The sequence below is a fragment of the Hirundo rustica genome, chromosome 7, assembly GCF_015227805.2.
Source record: "Hirundo rustica isolate bHirRus1 chromosome 7, bHirRus1.pri.v3, whole genome shotgun sequence".
NCBI lineage: Eukaryota > Metazoa > Chordata > Aves > Passeriformes > Hirundinidae > Hirundo > Hirundo rustica.
In genome coordinates, this window is record NC_053456.1 from 30,711,104 (window position 1) to 30,728,993 (window position 17,890).

Below are 17,890 nucleotides of genomic sequence, written 5' to 3' on the forward strand. Positions count from 1 at the left end.
CAACCAGATTAATTAAGATGTAAGTCTGAAGCAGCTAAGGTTACAGCTTCTAACTAGCCATACAGAAGTGGAACTGAGGAACGATCAAATGTCTCTGTTAAAGGAAGAAAAAAAAAGTAAAGGAAAAGTACACCATGTTAGGATAGCAGCAATGGTTTCTCCAATGAAATAACATAATTCATATCATGTGATTTAGAAATAGCTCAAAAGGAGACCTAGAGCTGGAAAGCTGAAGATTTTTCGCCTCTTTTCACCTCTCTTACCTACTTGGTATCAGATTTTTTGAAGTCACTTTAATGCAGCTCTGCATCCACTGAATTCAGTAGACCCTCACTTCATATCATTTTCAGTTTCAATTTTGATTGATGTGATTCCACTACATTTTCCAAGTTCTGTTTTCCAAGTTCAATATCCAGAAGCTGAAATTCTAATGAGGGGCAAGGCATGAATGGCTAGGGCACTAAAAAAGTTCGTAAAGAGATACAGTATTTTACAAAGAGAAGTAAAGGTTCCTAGAGGCTCTTTTAAAACAGCCTTCAAGGAAGCAAAGTTCAATATTTATGATTTACCTTTACATAGGTGCAATGCATATTTTACTGAATTCCAGTTTAAATATGTCATTTCAGTAAGCACCAACATAAATAGGGTAAAACTCTGAAACCCAGATATTTACAACAGCTAAATAAAAGATAAAATTCAGGTTCTGTAACATCCCAAACAAGTGCAGCAAAAAAATTCTTCTTTCCAGCTACATTACAGTCTGCACAAACTAAGCTTCTTCCACAGAAGCAAGACTGGCTCTTTGAAAAGATCATGATGCAACACACAAAAAACATGCTGTAGGCTGTAATACATCTAGGTGACCTTAAAACTAGTTTTGCTTAGAAAGAATATCTTAAAACATCAGCTGCCACCACTGATGCTGGACAGAGCATGTGATGGTTGATCACTGAAGGCAGGTTGATTAAACAGAACAAACTTTGCTGTGCTACCTGGGCCTATCCTGAAAACATATGAAAATGAAAAATTATAATGTGCTCACGAGGTTATTTCTTGAAGTAAAAAAATGATGCAATCAAAACCAAAAGAAAGGTATCTGAAGAAACCATATGTATTCACACAATCTGCTTTAGGAAACATCAAAAGCCTCTAGGTAGGCTCAGAACCACAATACACAAAACACAACAGAAATATGGGTACATTTCACTTCCTGTTGTAATGAATGGTGCAAAAGCTGTCTGCAGGTGAAAAAAACAATGCTTTTGCTCCTGTTTGAATCAACCTCCTACTGGCAGCAGAACAGAACTAGGCAATGCACCTCAACTGAGCACAAAAACACAGAAGGAAACAGAGGCACGAAACCCTCCACCTTGTTGCTGTATGTGCTAATGAAAGGTTTGAGAATCTTACAGTGAGCCCCTATTTTCCATTCTAATTTTTATTTTCAGGCCAGTTAGCTGCTTAAGGAAAGTGAGATTTATCTTGAATCAAAATGTTACATAAATGATTCTCTATTTCTCTTCTAATCTTATTAATTTTTACTTGTGCTTGTTTTATGTAACTATTGCAGTGCTTAAACTTTGTATTTTGTAACACCTTCCTCCATGAGCTGAATCTTACCAAGGTTATGAACCCATGAAACATCTAAGTTGCTCTGCCAGGTCACTGATGCCAATCAGCATGATTCAGCTTTGATACACAGTGCAAAGATGCCAAATAACATCACCTATGGGTGTTTGGTCAACCAAGACATAAACACCAGCAAAAGCTTCCCATTACCGTTCACCACTGCCATGACTCTTATCTGAGACCCATTCCATTTTCAGGTTAATTCCTGTCTGTCTAAAAGTAATTGTTATCTTTGCTCAGGCAAACTGGATAAACTATGCCCTCCTATTCCTTCTGAAAAAGATTAAAACAATGAAAATGCTGCAGTTTTAGGCAAAACCCATCAAGCTGTAAAATGGAATTTTAAAGTTTCTCTTCTCTATTATGCTTTTGAACTAATCCAGAATTAATGTGGTCATTGACCTCTATTACATGGTCAGAGTTATTTTAACTTCCCATTAAAAAATACCAGAAAAAAATCCATTGTTTTATAGTATTACTGTCTAGAGCTGTGCAGAGTGCAGGTTTTCTCTTCTCCCCTAGTACCCACAGAAGAATAATCATCAAATCTCTTTCAATTGCTGACAACTTGCAGAAAGCCAGGTTTGCTTGTTTGGAACTACAGTGTTTTGGATTGGGCTGGACTGACACAAGAATATAAGAGTAGTGTAGATGATTCATGAACTGAAAATGGTTAAAAATGCTCTTTTCAACTGATTTTGGACACAGCTGGTTACTGTGCTGTGAAACCCACAGTGGTTAGAGGGCTCTCTCCTCTGCAAGGTTTGCTCCAACCATTTTGGAACATTCCAAAACCTTTCACTTCTTGCAGTCACTGACCAACTCCCAGGTTCTGATCCCAATATCTTTTACCCCTACTGTGCACATGTTACTCACTTTGGAGTTACTTGTGAAGCAAGATACTCTGCAATCTAAACATTGAGAAGACAGAGATTATGAGAAACCATAGCAAAGACAGAACACCTTCAGCTCACTCAGTGCAGCAACAAACGTGTTCCTTGGATTCTACAGGAAAGCATGCTCAGACTCATTCAGAAAATATAGCAGACATGGACAAAGAAACAAGGAGAAACTGAACTGCTCTCCCAGTTAAGAGCACTTGTCTAAGGCTTAATTCAAGAATATCATATGCATTCACTGTCATTTACAGAAAGGAAATTGGATACAATTCTGAATACATACATTATACAGGACATAACACTTCTTTCTAACTAAGCAAGAGATACTGCTACTCTACAGCTGCTGACACAACACTGCAAAAGCAGAAATCAGACAGCAAGAGAAGCTGACTAGCTACACATTTTACCCAATTTGCTGGGAAAAAAGCTCAAATTTTTTATTAAAAGTACTATTTCCTATTGTCAGAAACTATCCTTGAGTGACATGTCAATTTTTTGAACAGTTTATGAAGAGTTAGAAGTAGCCAGAGATCACCATGCTGATTAGTGACAGGGTGGTGATTTGTATAACAAAACCATCTTTTGTTTTCGTAATCAAGCTTTTCCACTGTCTACATTTTCACTTTTCTTACAATACTTTGCCATGAGCATTAAATATGTCAGCCTAACAGCAAACCTAAGTCCAACATCTTTTAAAACAAGCTATTAGTCAGAAAATGTAAATTTTAAGCAGGAAAAAGATGTTTAAGAAAGCTGTCAGTTTTTTCCCTGTGGTACACTCAGAAGCACAAATATGCTTTGCTGTTGCAGAGCAGGGCCTTAAAACCACAAAAACTAATTTTGTACCACTTGCACTTAAGGTAAAAAATATATATGTATAAATTTATAATAATCATCACCATTCCCCAAACCACAATAGCCTAAAAAACCACACCTGCAGTGAAATAGCTTTCCTTGCATCTTATTTTGTATCCAACTCCTTCTGAGAGAAAGGCTTACCAGTTTAATATCAATGTTTGTAGCACTGGCATCCAAGGAATTTTCTATCAACTCCTTCACCACACTGACAACTGAAGTAATCACCTGAGAACTTGAAAGGAGACGAACTGTCTCTCCAGGCAGCTGTTTCATGGTGGAGTAAGATTCAGGGACGCTGCACAGAAAAATAACAGAAAAAGAACGTAAAAGGAACACTACAATTACACATTTCTAAGAAACTATTTCACAGGAACTTTTAAATGTAGAGAAACACAACATCATGGTTAAAAAATGAAATGTTCATGTTACAGTAGGACCCAGCTTCCTCTGCAGTCAATAGGTGTTGGGAGAGAAATGGGGAGGCAACACAGTGCTGCTGAGGAAAAGCCACATTCAGCGGCAATGGGATCTACTGGCAAAAATGAAAACCAAACCCAAAAAGTTCTCCATTACAGTCTTGCTTCTCTGATCTGATGAACTGTGTGTCCTCAGGCAGCAGGTCATTTTATTTCTATGTCACTCTATCTCTCACTTGAAAATGAAGATGCCTTATAAACCAGTGAAGATTTTTTTTTTTTTAATTATTGGAAATACAAAGGGTTACAAAATTCTTGCTATATTATAGAGACACTCTCCTATGCAGAGATGGTACACGGATCTGTGAATTTTAGCATGCATTTCTGTTTAAGTACCTACACTGACACAAACAGCCAAGCCACAGGAAAACTATTTTGCTGATCCTTGTAGCCTGCCACAAAAGAATTCAACCACAGTTTTATATGCATATGAGAGAGTCAGGAGAAAAAGCTCTGCTAGACAGCATTTCGCACTTCAAGAATGGTTCAGACAAGCTTCTCTTCTCTGAATTACGTTACATAATGCTATTTACACTGAAAGGCAAACAATCCTGACAGTCCTGGCTTCCCCGTTGATTTAGGCGAAGGTATCTGCTGAAGAACACAGACTGCACACTCAGCACCTGTCCCAAGGATATGAGCACACGTGGAGGAATGGAAGAAACCCAGATTTCTTCCTGACAAAGCCAGGACCTGGTGAGGGATTGCAGCCAACACCCCTAAGCATCACTGCCCTGCAGGATATATGCAGCTGATACAACAATAAAGGACATTTCCCTGCCTCACATTCTTCTAAAGACAGCTACTCTTTAAACATAAAAGACAAAGTAAATATGTGGTTACTTGGGTTGGAGGGGGCGGAAGCACAGTGTTATGAAGTACAAGCAGCACTGAGACTTTTCTAGGAACAGCTGCAAAGGGGGTTTCTCTTTATTATTGTTATTTACATTGCAAAGGGAGTTTGCCTTTCAAATGCGGTCAAAGGATTGGTCAAATTGTTTTCCCACCAACTGGAAAACAAGAGGAGCAGAAGAAAAGGTGTGCTGCTGAAGATGAACCCATGTTAATATCATGTACACGTGTTCAGAGAGGCTGGTTTTTAGGCATTCACGCACTGTGCAGGACTCTTGTGTCAAGTGCTCCATGATTTACTCATGGCAGTAAATCAGATGGGAGCTGGATGTCTCTCCATCAGAAGACACCGACTAACACATAGGAGGGTCTTAAAACAGAAACGCTGCAGACCTCAAAGACAAATTTTCTGTGAGGGGTGACTGATGCAGGCAGTCTGGGGAGGAACCAGCTCCCGGTGTACCCTCCCCAAACTGAGGGACGAAACGCTGGCCACATCACAGGAACACCTGGTGAGAGGCAGAGAGGGACCTCTGGGACGTCCTACCCACGGAAAGGCATCCAACCTGTGACGCCTTTGAGCTGAAAGACACGTATCTCAGCTCCAGCCACCTTACCACCGGAACTCTTCACGGACCAGATGCGCTACGACTGCGCTCTGTGGGGAAGCACAGCATTTTCTGCGTGGGAGCCCCATCACTGACCTAAACCTCGTATGCCTCTACAGCAAGCCCGACAGGCCAGCAACTGCGATTCTACACACCCTCAACTAAACCGGGAATAAAATCTCCCTAAACTTCACGGCGCCGGCCCCCACAGCCGTCTGGAGCCACACCAAGACCCACCCCCGCTCCGAGCACCGCCTCTCTCAGGGGCCCTCCCCAGCACGCACTGAGGCGATTCTTAGGTTTATGCAACGAAAAAACGGGCGAAAAGCTGCAGATAAACCCTGCGGGCCCTCGAGTTTACCCCAAAGCACACGAGCCGTCCGCAGTTCCCGGTTCTCGCTGCGAGAGGCGGGGCGCGGCTCCCGCTCTGCCAGGCGCTCGCTGCTCCCCGGGGCCCGCCCGTCCTCTGCCCAGGGCCCGGGGCCGCCCCGACCCGGCCGCCCGCGGGAAGCGGCGCCCCGGCCCCGGCGCGGCCTCAGTGAGGCGGCGGCGCTTCCCGCCCGCTGCCGCTGCCGCCCCGCGGCTGCGCTACCTGCGCGCCCGCCCCGCGCCCGTGGGCGGTGCGGGCGGCCCGGCCCAGCCCCTCCGCTCCCCTCCCGACCGGCCCTGCCCACGGGCACTGCGGGCTTTACCTGCGGCCGGCGCCCGGCGCTCCGCTCCGGCTCCTCGGCGGCCGCGGGGCTGCGGAAAGGTGGGGCCGCGGCGGGGGGCGGAGGGACGGGCGGCCGGGGCCGCCTGCGCGCCCGGCTGCAGAGGAGGCCGCGGGCACGGCCGGCCCGGGGGCGGCGGCGGGGCCGCGGCCGGCAGGGGAGGGATGGCGGAGAAAACGCGGCGGTGCGGCGGCGAGCTGCCCCTCGGATCGGGCTGGAATCGCGGGGTGGAATGGGAAGGGATGGTGGGTCACGCTAAGATGTCTGTCTAGGTACTGGCTCGGCGGGTGCTGCATCCCAGGGAGAGAGGAACAGCCTCGCGTCGCCTATCCCAGGTAACGTGTCCCCTGCAACTGTTCGGCTTGGAATGCTTTGTGACAGGCACTGGCTAAGGTCGGCAGTGCCCAGGCTCGGGTTCATGTTCAGCGTATCCATTTTTAGTCTACTGCTGTTCATATTGCAGAATGCTCAGGTATTTTATATGTATTTTATACTCTATACCTCACTAAGTAAGTGCCAGAAACAAACTTCCTACCAAAAGCAAGCTTGCCTTTGCTGGTTAAACGGTGCTTTTGTATTCTGATTCAGATGATTGCTAACAAAGTACTTCATCCCGCTCCCATAAATGAATATCCACAGTCCCAGAGATCATGTGAGTTTGAATTAAGCAATAGTTCAGGTTGTTGTTGTTTTTTTTTAATTATCACAAATTTTACTGCAATAGGACGAGAGTGGCACTGTCGGTAGGTTCTGTCAATTTCCAGGACACATTAGCATATGAAATTATCCGGTGTATCTCTGCATGTGTCTGTTGCTTAGAGAACTTTTGAACCTGTTCTCTAATTTCAGCCGGATTTAAAAGATGGAAATGTCTGTCTGGAAACAGATGGGGAGGGGAGGAAATCTGAACTTTGCCACAAGAAGAAGGGGGATAGATTACTCCTTCATTGTTCTTTCTAGAAGTAGGTGACTGGGCAGTTGGTATATGCAGAGTTCCTCACTAACCATTACATGCACAAGAAGGAGGAGGAAGATTGTCTGATGTGGAAAGTGGAAAAGAACTCTGGATATTGTCATGGATGGAGAAACTTAATTCAGAGGATAAAAGTTATTAGCTTGGTGTCTTACAGCTTTGCAACTTTAGCTTCTGACATCACAGCTTACTTTTTAAAAAAATTTTTTAATGTCCCTTCTGTAGCAGGCTTGTGAGTTTTATTTGTTTGGACTTGTTTTAAACAAACGGTTCCCAACTGTCCCTTTGTACAGATTTTTCTATAAACCATAGTTTGAAGACCTTGAGGTACATCCTGGTTTATGCACTGTGTTCTCTCCAGACCTGCTTCCTTAAAGCAGCTTTTTCCCACGTTTGAGAATTGCATATGCTAAGTACTCCTCTGTAACAGTAGTCTCAGTCTTCAAACAGATCTGTTTTATAGGGTAAAAATGAACGTAGGAGTTGCCCACAGCGAGGTAAATCCAAACACTCGAGTGATGAACAGCCGTGGAATGTGGCTGACATACGCGCTCGGAGTCGGCATGCTGCACATTGTCCTGCTCAGCATTCCCTTCTTCAGTGTCCCTGTCGCCTGGACTTTAACCAATGTCATTCACAACCTGGTGAGTACCCTCTCTTGGAACAGAATTTGAGCAAATGTACTTAACTTTCACTAGCAAGGGAGGAGGAAAGTAGCCAGTCTGTATGGACAATGAAATCCTGCTATCCAAAACACCACCTCTCCTTGGCCTATCCACAAATGATTGGTTGTTTGGGGAGGAGTGATACACAACCACTTTCAGTTTAAGCATGGAAGACATGAAATATTCTTTATGTAGTTATGTATTCTTTTAAACAGCGTTTAATTAGGCTGGAAGGTTGCAGACATAAAATCATCATGCCAACCAACTTTCACAGTGTTCTGTATATTATCAGAGAGTTGTGCTGAATCCATAAACTATCACATTCTTCCTTCTTAGACATTCTCTACTAGTTTTTCCATATCAATCTGTTAGTATCCCAGAATGTTTAATTTTAGCACCTTACCTATTTTCTTTAAGAGAAATATTTGTATTCTAGTTTTGATTTCTGGCCAAGCTACATAACTCAGAATGACTTCAGCATACAATGTTGTCACCATACATGACATTAGAGAAATCTTGCTTGAAAGCAGTGGGAATAACTGAACTGCTCTGACCCCAGCCCTGAAATCATTTGTTATTCAGAGGGTTGTGATTTGCATGATGACTTTTGTATGCAAAAGATTTTGTGAGCTGCTTTCTGCTCCTCTCCCCAGGATGCTATAATTTTCTTGTGATTAGTTAAAGTAGTGCAGCTATTTATATTGGTCCTTAGAGAAAAGAGGGCCATAACCCAGCAATTTACATCATACTTGAGGTTTGCTAGCTCAGCTTTCTAACATTACCAGCAAAGAAGACTTGACAAAAATATAGCTCCTTCCTTATTTAGAAAAATGATAGTTCACTGAGGATGGGTAATATCCTCTTGAATGTAGTTTTATATTTGAGCTTTTTGGTTTTGTAGAGAGGTTTAAAACTACTGGTAGAACTGTAACTGTCACTAGTGCATTTTGTGTGTTATCTTTGACAGCATCAGACATGTCTGACTTCAGAAGATGTTGGCAGAGACAAGTATTACTAAATATTTCCCACATGCCTTACTGAACTCATTGCAAGTAGCTGTAATGACAACAGGGATGAGAGCATGCACTGGCAAGTAGTTTTGTAGTGGAACACTAGAAGATGAGTATAAATTGCACTGTTGGATATCTCAGAATTTAAATGGCACTTCTTTTGGAAACAAATTCTCAAATGGTTTGGCAAAAAAAAAAAAAAAAATCTTGGATTTCTACTAACAGAGAACTCTTAGCTAACCTTGAAAGCATTTTTGGTGGTTCTTTCTGCAAACTACCACTGGGAAATGAGATGTGCAGTAAGCCTTTGGATCTGTCCTAAAAGGTGTCTTTATGATTATTAAAACTGAGACACTGCAAACATCATGAATGAAAACATTAATTAAAGAAATCAGTTGTCCTAGGTTCACAGGGCTCTGGTCTGGAGGCTCTTCCAAAAAAAGGTGGAAGGAGACATGAAGTGATTTGCTGAGATTTCACCTCCATTATAAGAATTTGGAAGAAATGTGATTTTGTTTCTGTATAAAGCTTTCTATGAAATTTTTTGTACATAAGAAAGAGAAGGAAATCTTTGATATTGTCTTGTAGAGACTCTTCCTTGGAGTTGGTGTGATCTCTTTGATAGAAAACAAGTGGGGTTTTTTAAACTGGAAGAGGGTGTACCCCCCTGTTTGAAACCAAGAGGCCCAAATTGGTCTTTCAGAACAAACCAGACATGGCAGGTTCCCATGAAACAGGAACAGTCACAAGGAAAGTCCATCATGTGGAAGGAGAAGCATCAAAGATGTGGACAGATGGTATTCAGCAGAATGCTGCATTTGAAGCTGTTAAGCGGCTGAGAAAGCTTTCAGGAGTTCGTGTGATACTGTCAGTGTTCGTAGTTAGATTTTTTGCTTTATGCACACTCTACTCATCAATCTGTTAACACTGTGCTAGGAGAGTGGTGATACAAATCAGCAGCCCCACACTTGTTACAGTGCTTGTTAAAATTTTGTTGAATTCATGGAACTTTTTTCCTTCTACTTGTAGAAGGCAAGGGAATGGATTGGATGTCACACAGACTTGGGCTTTAATTCTGCCTATGCCAATGACTGCAGAGTTTCAGGCAAATCACTTCTTGTCTCTTCCTTCCTCTTCAAAAATTTGTCATTACAGGCTAGCAGCTCTTCTGGGTGAGAACTCACTCACTTTTTTTTTTTTTTTTTTAAAGTTTAATAATGCATTGAACAATGAAACAATTATTTTTAAATATTACTAAAAGTGCCTCTGTATTCACTTTTTATTTTCCCCAGGGAATGTATGTGTTTTTGCATGCAGTAAAAGGAACTCCTTTTGAAACACCTGATCAGGGCAAAGCTAGGCTACTAACACACTGGGAACAACTGGATTATGGAGTACAATTCACATCTTCAAGGAAGTTCTTCACAATCTCTCCTATAATTCTGTGAGTTCAAAACTGTGTTATGGATCAATTGGCACATAAAGCCATGATTTCAAAAGCTGCAACATAATGGGCTGCAATTTACAGTCTAAAAGCTTTTTCTGTATTTTTTTCTTGTTTGTTTATTTCTACATCACAGCTGTAGGGAGTATTTATTTACAGGCTATGTAATCAACAGTCTGTCTTCTGCTTTTGACACTCCACATACTGAAGTCAAAGTTTGTAAACATTTATTAATGGGGCAGGTTTTAAAGATTAGAAATGTTGTGAGGAAAACTTACTGTTAACTCTTGAAGTTCTTTCAAGAGATTGTGAAGTCATAAATATTGACAGCATTTATTAAGTATTTTGCAGCTTGTGAGCTAGAAGTGTGTCAGTCCTCAGTGAATGGGATCTGGTGTCAGTTTTGCTTTGCACATACTGTCTTCTATTTACACTATGCAAATGGCTTAGGAATTCTATACACTTGTCTCTGTTGACTAAAGTGTGGTTGTGTAACTAAGAAAAATCAGATACATATTTAATATCTGACTCTGAAAGTCTTTCTGTTTGTCCCTGAAGAAAATTTACATGTCCACCTACATGGCAGAGTGAGAGGGGAGGGAAGATCTTGCAAGATGTTTAGAAAGTTGGCTCATAAAGGGCAGAAACTGAGAAAATACATATAACTCCTCAAGGTGGGGAGAAGTGCTGGAATAAAACAGTAGACTAAGAGTTGCTTTTTAGCACCTTGAGAGGTATAGGAAGAAGAGACTTAGACCATAATTTTGCTGTAGATACTCTAGAACCTCAGGTGAGATATTTAATACAGATACAGATGCTAGCCAGTAAAACCTTGCTAATCACTAAAGCACTTCTTTCAACTATGCTTTGTATGTGTTTTAGACAAGGCTGCCATCAGCTAAGCTTGCTCCCTTTTCTCCTGCAGGTACTTCCTGACGAGTTTCTATACAAAGTATGACCCAACACACTTTATCCTCAACACAGCCTCTCTCCTGACCGTGCTTATCCCCAAGCTGCCACAGTTGCACGGGGTTCGAATCTTTGGCATCAATAAATATTAAGCAGAAGGTTCAACTCTGGCTGCCCCTGACATGGCTACTGCTGCTCCCCAGGTGAAGGAAACGAGTAGTCTGCTGTGCTGAGCATCTCATCGTAGTCAGAGAGAGATCCTTTCTGTCTGAGATACAATTCCTGCTTCCTGCAGCATTGTCTGGGATGAAAATCGACTTTATAAGAAGATGCCTTCAATGTGGATTGGAAATGTGTAAAAGAAAGATTTCCATGAAGAACTGGGCAGGCCCAGCTCTGAAGGCTAATCCCCACTAAGACTGTACGTGTGGCTGATGCAAGTGGCTTGTAAGGAAGGTGCAAATAACAGCTGAAATGGAGAGCAGAGTTTCACAAATACCCGTCATCCATAATGCAGGTGGTAACTTTACATAGAAATCCAGAATCCTCAGTGCCAAGCACTGGTGAGGCCACATTCTTAGATTAAGAAAAATTAGGTAGTTTCTGCTGTAATGGATTGTAAAGTGGTGCTTGTTTTTGCATTGTAGAAGTTTGTCCCACAGTAAGTACTGTGACAGCGAGCATAAATTGATGGTATAATTCCTGCCTGCTCTGTTCTTGTCATTGTTTTAATTTTTTTTTTTGTCAAAATGACTGAAGAAAGTCCTTAACTGCCAGCTCAGGGGATTTCCACGTCAGCTTTATAGCTCAGTATGTGTTGGCTTTTACAAATTGCCACTGTTACGTTTATTTCATTTTGCTTACCAGGCTACTGACTCTTCTATGTGTAAATGGGACATCCTGAAAAACTGCAATTTCTTTTTAGGTCTGGATTTTTGACTGTTTTCTCCAACATTCACTGATGGGTTATTTTTCAGTAGCTGAGAGGCCTGTGAGGTGGTGGGGAAAGGGTTGCTTGCTGTCACAGGAGAAGCTGCTCTGTTACAGAGCAAGTGTCAGAACACTTAAGGGAAGCTGTGTAGGTTGTAAGCTAGAATAAAAGCTGAACTAGAAGTAGGTGAGTAGGCAAATCACATGGACTAACTATGCTATTGCAGAAAAAGGTATAGATAACTTGCATGTCTTGGAAATGTGGAGGAATGCTGTGTTTTAGGGGTACTATGTAGTACGGGGTAATCTTGTATGTTATCAGCTCTGGAATTAAGAGTGAAAGAGGTACATCTACTGCTCTGAGCACTTATTTCTCTGTCATGGAAAAAGGATGAATTCTGAAGTCTGCTGTGTGACTGGCAGCCAAAACCAGCTCAGATTTAACAGAAGACTCCATTTAAGACTTGATTTATATTTTGGTTGCAGTGACAGCCAGTGAGCTGGGAAAAAAAAAAAAAAATTAAAAATATACAAAACCCACAGTGGTGTACCTTTTTTTTTTTTTTCTTTTTTTTTTTTCTTTCCCTACAGTTATTTATTGGCTATTTACTTGATCGATAAAGATGCTGTTAAAAAAGGGGCAATGAGTTACTAATTTTCTTTAGCAATTGGAAGTAGTTCCGTGTGTTGTTTTCCCAGAAAGCGTAACTGGCTGATTTTTAAATAATGGCCATCACAGGGCTGTGCTACCTTCGACAGTCGCTGCCGAGGGGCAGGGCCGCAAGACACGGCCCGAATTTGGTGCCGGGGTGCCTCGCTGGGGCCGGGCGGAGCCCCTGGTTTGCGGAGGCCTGGGGAGGCTCCCGGCTCCGGCCGCTGTCCCTCACGGCGCCTGCGCGGGCGCGGAGCACCGCCCGTGTCCCCGGCGGGGCGGGCCCGGGCCCGGCAGCGGCCGTGCGCGCCGATCGCGACGCGGGGAGAACGCCAGCCGCCGCGACCGGGGCGAGGCGGAGCCGGGGGGTTCCGGCCGCCGCTTCCCCTGGCCGGGGCGGGACGAGGATCCGCGGGGAGGGGGCCGAGCCCGTGAAGCGGCAAAGCGGCCGCACTTGCCCTGCCGAGCCGTGCCCGCAGAGCGGCGCTCACCCGCGGGCGCCTCTGCCGCGGGCCGCGGGCGGGCTGTGACCTCCCTTAGGGCTGCGACAGGCACCACCAGCAAGCGTGGTGAGGAACTGTCTTCACACGTAATTCAGGTAAAACAAGACGTTACCTCCCAGCTCTTTTTTTCATAGGGTCTTAAATGTCGCGTGTGGCCATTCGTGACTTTAAAAGCTCTTCAGAAAATCAGAGCAGAACACGTGCTTGAAAGCCCTCCAGTAATAATAAACTATACAGTTCTCTTCTAGACATAACCACCAGGTAGATTATAAACAATGAACAGCATTGCCAAAAGCGTTTTGCGGTCAGTTAAGCGCGGCCGAGGCGTGTGGCTGAGGAAGAGCTCTGCTCACTCTGGAAAGCAGCGTTGTCACAGACTGGTTTTGGGAATAGAGACGAGCTGCGACGACACCGGCGCTGCTGTGGTGGATGAAGCTGGCTGTGTTCTGGGAGAAGCACTGCACTGTCAGAGGGAAGTTCATTTACAGTAAGAACGGACTTCTCTCAAGGCTTCTGCCTTAATAACGATTTTAGTTACTGTTACTTATGTCATCCTCATAAAGGTCTTCCCTGCCCCATAAAACTGAGTGGTGGTGGGTAGGTGTGAAGATGTATCACTTGGGCCACAACACCTGCCTCAGATAGTACTAAGGGGGAGGAAAGAAATGCCATGCATTTAACAAGTTTCCTCCAGTATTTTCTTTCAGAGACAGATTACTTCCCTGGCTTCAATACAAGATTAAATCACTGCTACTGTTAAAAATCACCAAATGTCTTGACTGTTTAAAGGAAAAATTAATAAAATAAAAGCTTTGATGGTTAACAACATAAACTGACAAGTGAGGGGTTGTGAATATTGTTACAATGTTTTGGAACGGTGTTGAAATACATATAAAAAGCATCTGTACCAAAAGAGGTCTTCCACTGATAATTATGCTCTCTTCAGTGCCCTTGACACTAAACCAGGCATTTGAGAATGCACTAAGGAAACAGGCAGCTTATGACAAGGTTAAGAGGTGCCTGAAAACTATTTTGATGGCATTCTATCTGTTGTGAACTACCAATGCATTGTCATTCCTTGGTTTTACTAGAACAGGCGGAATAATTCCCGTGGTGGCACAGCAGCTTCACAGAGAAAACATCGAGCAAGTGGTTCAAGAGGCCCTCGGTGCCAGCGGCGTTTCCGTGGCCGAGCTCACGGCTGTGGCGACCACAGTGAAACCCGGGCTCGCTCTGAGCCTGGGTGTGGGGCTGCAGTACAGCCTGAGCCTGGTCAACAGGCACCAGAAGCCTTTCATCCCCATCCATCACATGGAGGCTCACGCACTGACCATCAGGCTCACGCATCACCTGGAATTTCCCTTCTTAGTTCTCCTGATCTCTGGAGGCCACTGTCTCTTGGCAGTAGCACGAGGAGTTTCAGATTTCCTCCTGCTTGGACAGTCCATCGACATCGCACCGGGGGACATGCTGGATAAGGTAATATTTCCTTGCCTTGCCTTTCCTTAGTTTTCTTTTTATTGCACTTCTACTACATAACGGTAGTAGTATCATCAGCCTGAGGACAGCAATTCAATGCAATACTTATGTTTTTTTTTTTTCTTTTCTATTTTGAAATGCCATAGATTTAAGATAGAAAACTGTTAAAAATGTACACAAAACTTCAATTGTAACATATGTACATTAATTATATTTTAGCAGATAGACAACCTAACCAAAATTGGTGTTGGTGTTTCATTGACACTGATTATATACAAAGAAATTGTATTAATTAGAGAAGATTTACAGAGGTATGCTATAGAGGCTGTATTTTATTTAATGCTGTCAGATTAAAGACAATGCATGTTAAAACATTTCTTACTAATTTTAGTTTTTAGTTTGAAAAGTATGGTTTGGCCTTGAGAATCTGAAGTTTTCTGGGCCCCTGAGTACAGTCTGTAAAGCTGGTCACTTATGGCTTTGTTTCAGACACTGTTTTTAAAACAGTATTTGTGCATATTAATTAAAAAATTGGGGGAGTGCATGGAGTCGGAAAGGAGATTTTCAAAAGTTGAAACCAACTTTGTTCCTGTGTATGTGGTGATACAGTATGGCAGTCCGTATGTTTTTCCTATAGCTTAAAAATGGAGTAATAAATATTTCCTGCAAAATTTGTTGATCCTTATGTTTGCCCAGATTGTTCTAGAACTCCATTTCTAAATACTCTGAGAAAAAAAAAAATACCTTGCTAGGCTGGTGTTACGTCTTACCCTTACCAGGCCCTGTTTGTAATTTCACATTGGATTGGATTTTTTTGTTGTCACATTTTACTCCACGGACTATAGTACAGTGATGCCGTTCCAGGAGGAGCTGATGCCCAGGTCTGCTTTTTGTCATCTCCTTAGGTGGCACGAAGACTGTCTCTGAGAAAGCACCCAGAGTGCCACAGCATGGCTGGGGGAAAGGCCATAGAGCACTTGGCTCGGACTGGGAACCAGGAGCTGCTCACCTTCCGACTGCCCATGCAGCAGTATCGGAACTGCGACTTCTCTTTCTCCGGACTTCAAAACCTTGTCAAAAATGCCATTGTACAGAAAGAAAAAGAAGAAGGTATTTTTAGGAGTCAGATACAAAGTGAGCTTCTGATGACCTACACTCAGGAACCCCCTTTGATGGTATACTTTTATAGGTATTCAGGAAGGTGAGATCCTGTCCTGTGTTAAGGATGTTGCTGCTGCAGTACAGCATGCAGTGGCTGTCCATATTATCCAGAGGACGTATCGAGCCATGCTCTTCTGCATCAAAAACAGCATAATACCAACAAAAAATGCCACTTTGGTGGGTATACTTTTTTTTTTCCTTTTTATATCTGACTCTATAACATCATTTGAAGATGCAGATGCCTTGTTGTACTTTCTACCTTGACGCATGAGGAAGTATGTATTATGTTCTTAAAATACAAACAATATTGAAGTAACATTCATATAAATATTTAGGTGGGTTTTAAGATAGAGATTTCCTTACAATCTAATCTAACCTCCTGCAACAACTTGACCCTGTGCTCCCCATTACTTGTTGGCTGTTCTAATTACAGTAGAACCATAGACTGGTTTAGCTTGGAAAAGACCTTAGAGATCATCCAACCCTCCTGCCATGGGCAGGGAGACCTTCTGTACTTCAGGAATGTCTTTCTGCATAATAAGCTCACTTAGTATACTCTTTTCTGATATGTTTTAGTCTTCAAATGCAGGATTTATTGCTGTCTTTAGAACTTCAACTGATAACCCTTTTTTAAACATGTTAGTTGTGTGTGACCCATCAGTACTTTTGAGATAATGCCTTTTTTTCTTTTTGGAATGCTGTCAGGTTGTGTCAGGAGGAGTTGCAAGTAATCAGTATATCCGAAAAGCTCTACAGAATCTGGCAGATGCAAATGATTTTGCTTTACTGTGTCCTCCTCCAAGACTCTGCACTGATAATGGTGTTATGATTGCGTGGTAAGAGTCGTTACCTTTAAACAACGTTACAGGAGCACATGCAAAGTTGACATGAGAGTCAGGAACCTCTTTTTGTGCTGACTGAACGATGTGCTCGTGTGCAGAGCTGTGACGTGCATTTCTGTGTAACTGCTTTGTTGCTCAGGAATGGCATTGAAAGGTTACGTGCAGGACTGGGGGTTCTACACAGCACTGCTGGCATCCGCTACGAGCCCAGGTAAGTGACATTCCCAGTCTCCTTCCTCACTATGGGCAGTGAAGGGGGAAGAGGTCACATGGAAGAGGCACAAGCTGCTGAGGAGTCTCTCTGCAGCACAGATAAATTTTAAAAGTTACTTTCCAAGGCAGTTTTAAATAAAAAATGAACGTGGCTGGAATTTATGTTCGTTTTGGCTCAGAAACTTAATTTACCATGCATCACAGAACCATGCTGTTCTGTGTGTTTTCCTACTATGGTTGTGTAGATGTTAGGCTCAAGACCAAACAAAATGCAGATATTTCAAAAGCACCAACTGGTCTTAAACTTTGGATTTTTTTCAGGTTTTTTTCTCTTTTCAGAAAAACAGACTTGGATGGTCTCAATACAAAATAAAAAATTGTGTTACAGTTTTTCACATGAAAAATTATAAAATACCTCAAAAATTATTTGCTGTATATATCTGAAAACCCCCCTAAGTTTTACTTGCTGTAGACAATACATTATTTGAGATTATCACAGGAGATACCTGTGAATCTCTAATCTGTTTTGCATTCATCAGCAAGACATAAAATGAATTATCAACTAAAATCAGAATCTAAATAAAACAGTAGCCTCAGAAGATGGCTTTGAAATCATAACTGTGTTTCTAGAGTTTGGAATGGCTGCAAATGCAAATATTTCCTAATTATAAAGATGTTTCCAGGTACACCTTCAGGTAGGCTATTTTAATAATAGTCTTAGAAGTGCAGGGAATGTACCAAAATACTTTGACTCTTGTGCTAGTTGTAGAAAAGGTCTGTGTGATATGGCAATGACGATGTTAATTTTTAACAATTACGTAATTTTGTTTTCTAGAGCTCCCCTCGGAATTGATATTTCAAAAAGAGTAGAAGAAGATTCCATCAAGGTGCCAAAATTAAAAAAGATACGATGGCTGGCATCTTAAAAAGTAACTTAATAAAATAAATGCAACTATAAATGGTTCAATGAAAACCGTTTCAATGCTGTTATATTTAGCGACAATACTTGGATTAGAGGTGTTGAAAATCACCTGTCAGGGAAACAAATGCTGTGTTGCTGTCACCAAAGTGATTCCA

At 42.4% G+C, this 17,890-nt stretch overlaps 3 protein-coding genes across 9 annotated transcripts in view; 2 read left to right on the forward strand and 1 right to left on the reverse strand.

Moving 5' to 3' along the window:
- PMS1 (PMS1 homolog 1, mismatch repair system component) overlaps window positions 1–6,069 on the reverse strand; it is a 43,749-nt gene extending 37,680 nt beyond the window's left edge. The window contains exons 1-2 of one of the 7 annotated variants that reach the window (XM_040070339.2): window positions 6,015–6,069; window positions 3,528–3,681 (exon numbers count right to left, since the gene is read on the reverse strand). In XM_040070339.2, coding sequence (XP_039926273.1) covers window positions 3,528–3,659 — 132 coding nt within the window. In that variant the 5' untranslated portion in view covers window positions 3,660–3,681; window positions 6,015–6,069. Of the gene's footprint in view, window positions 1–263; window positions 461–3,527; window positions 3,682–5,683; window positions 5,806–6,014 lie in introns of those variants that run through there. The other 6 variants (XM_040070335.2, XM_040070334.1, XM_040070333.1 and 3 more) reach the window with 6 other exon arrangements.
- ORMDL1 (ORMDL sphingolipid biosynthesis regulator 1) lies at window positions 5,976–12,504 on the forward strand. Its single transcript, XM_040070344.2, has 5 exons — window positions 5,976–6,073; window positions 6,305–6,367; window positions 7,469–7,649; window positions 9,973–10,124; window positions 11,050–12,504. The coding sequence occupies exons 3-5, from the start codon at window positions 7,476–7,478 to the stop codon at window positions 11,183–11,185; spliced, it is 462 nt and encodes a 153-aa protein (XP_039926278.1). The 5' UTR covers window positions 5,976–6,073; window positions 6,305–6,367; window positions 7,469–7,475; the 3' UTR covers window positions 11,186–12,504.
- A 530-nt stretch (window positions 12,505–13,034) lies between these two features.
- On the forward strand, window positions 13,035–17,797 carry OSGEPL1 (O-sialoglycoprotein endopeptidase like 1). The gene is made up of 8 exons (XM_040070342.2): window positions 13,035–13,213; window positions 13,356–13,605; window positions 14,210–14,597; window positions 15,503–15,707; window positions 15,787–15,935; window positions 16,464–16,594; window positions 16,740–16,811; window positions 17,649–17,797. The coding sequence occupies exons 2-8, from the start codon at window positions 13,394–13,396 to the stop codon at window positions 17,737–17,739; spliced, it is 1,248 nt and encodes a 415-aa protein (XP_039926276.1). The 5' UTR covers window positions 13,035–13,213; window positions 13,356–13,393; the 3' UTR covers window positions 17,740–17,797.
- The last annotated feature ends 93 nt before the right edge of the window (window positions 17,798–17,890 follow it).

Coding starts and splice junctions, on each gene's coding strand:
- ORMDL1 (XM_040070344.2), top strand. CDS start 7,476: ATGAACGTAGGAGTTGCCCACAGCGAGGTAAATCCAAACACTCGAGTG. Junction 7,650..9,972: donor CCAATGTCATTCACAACCTG/GTGAGTACCCTC, acceptor TATTTTCCCCAG/GGAATGTATGTGTTTTTGCA. Junction 10,125..11,049: donor ACAATCTCTCCTATAATTCT/GTGAGTTCAAAA, acceptor TTTCTCCTGCAG/GTACTTCCTGACGAGTTTCT.
- OSGEPL1 (XM_040070342.2), top strand. CDS start 13,394: ATGAACAGCATTGCCAAAAGCGTTTTGCGGTCAGTTAAGCGCGGCCGA. Junction 14,598..15,502: donor CGGGGGACATGCTGGATAAG/GTAATATTTCCT, acceptor TCATCTCCTTAG/GTGGCACGAAGACTGTCTCT. Junction 15,936..16,463: donor CAACAAAAAATGCCACTTTG/GTGGGTATACTT, acceptor GAATGCTGTCAG/GTTGTGTCAGGAGGAGTTGC.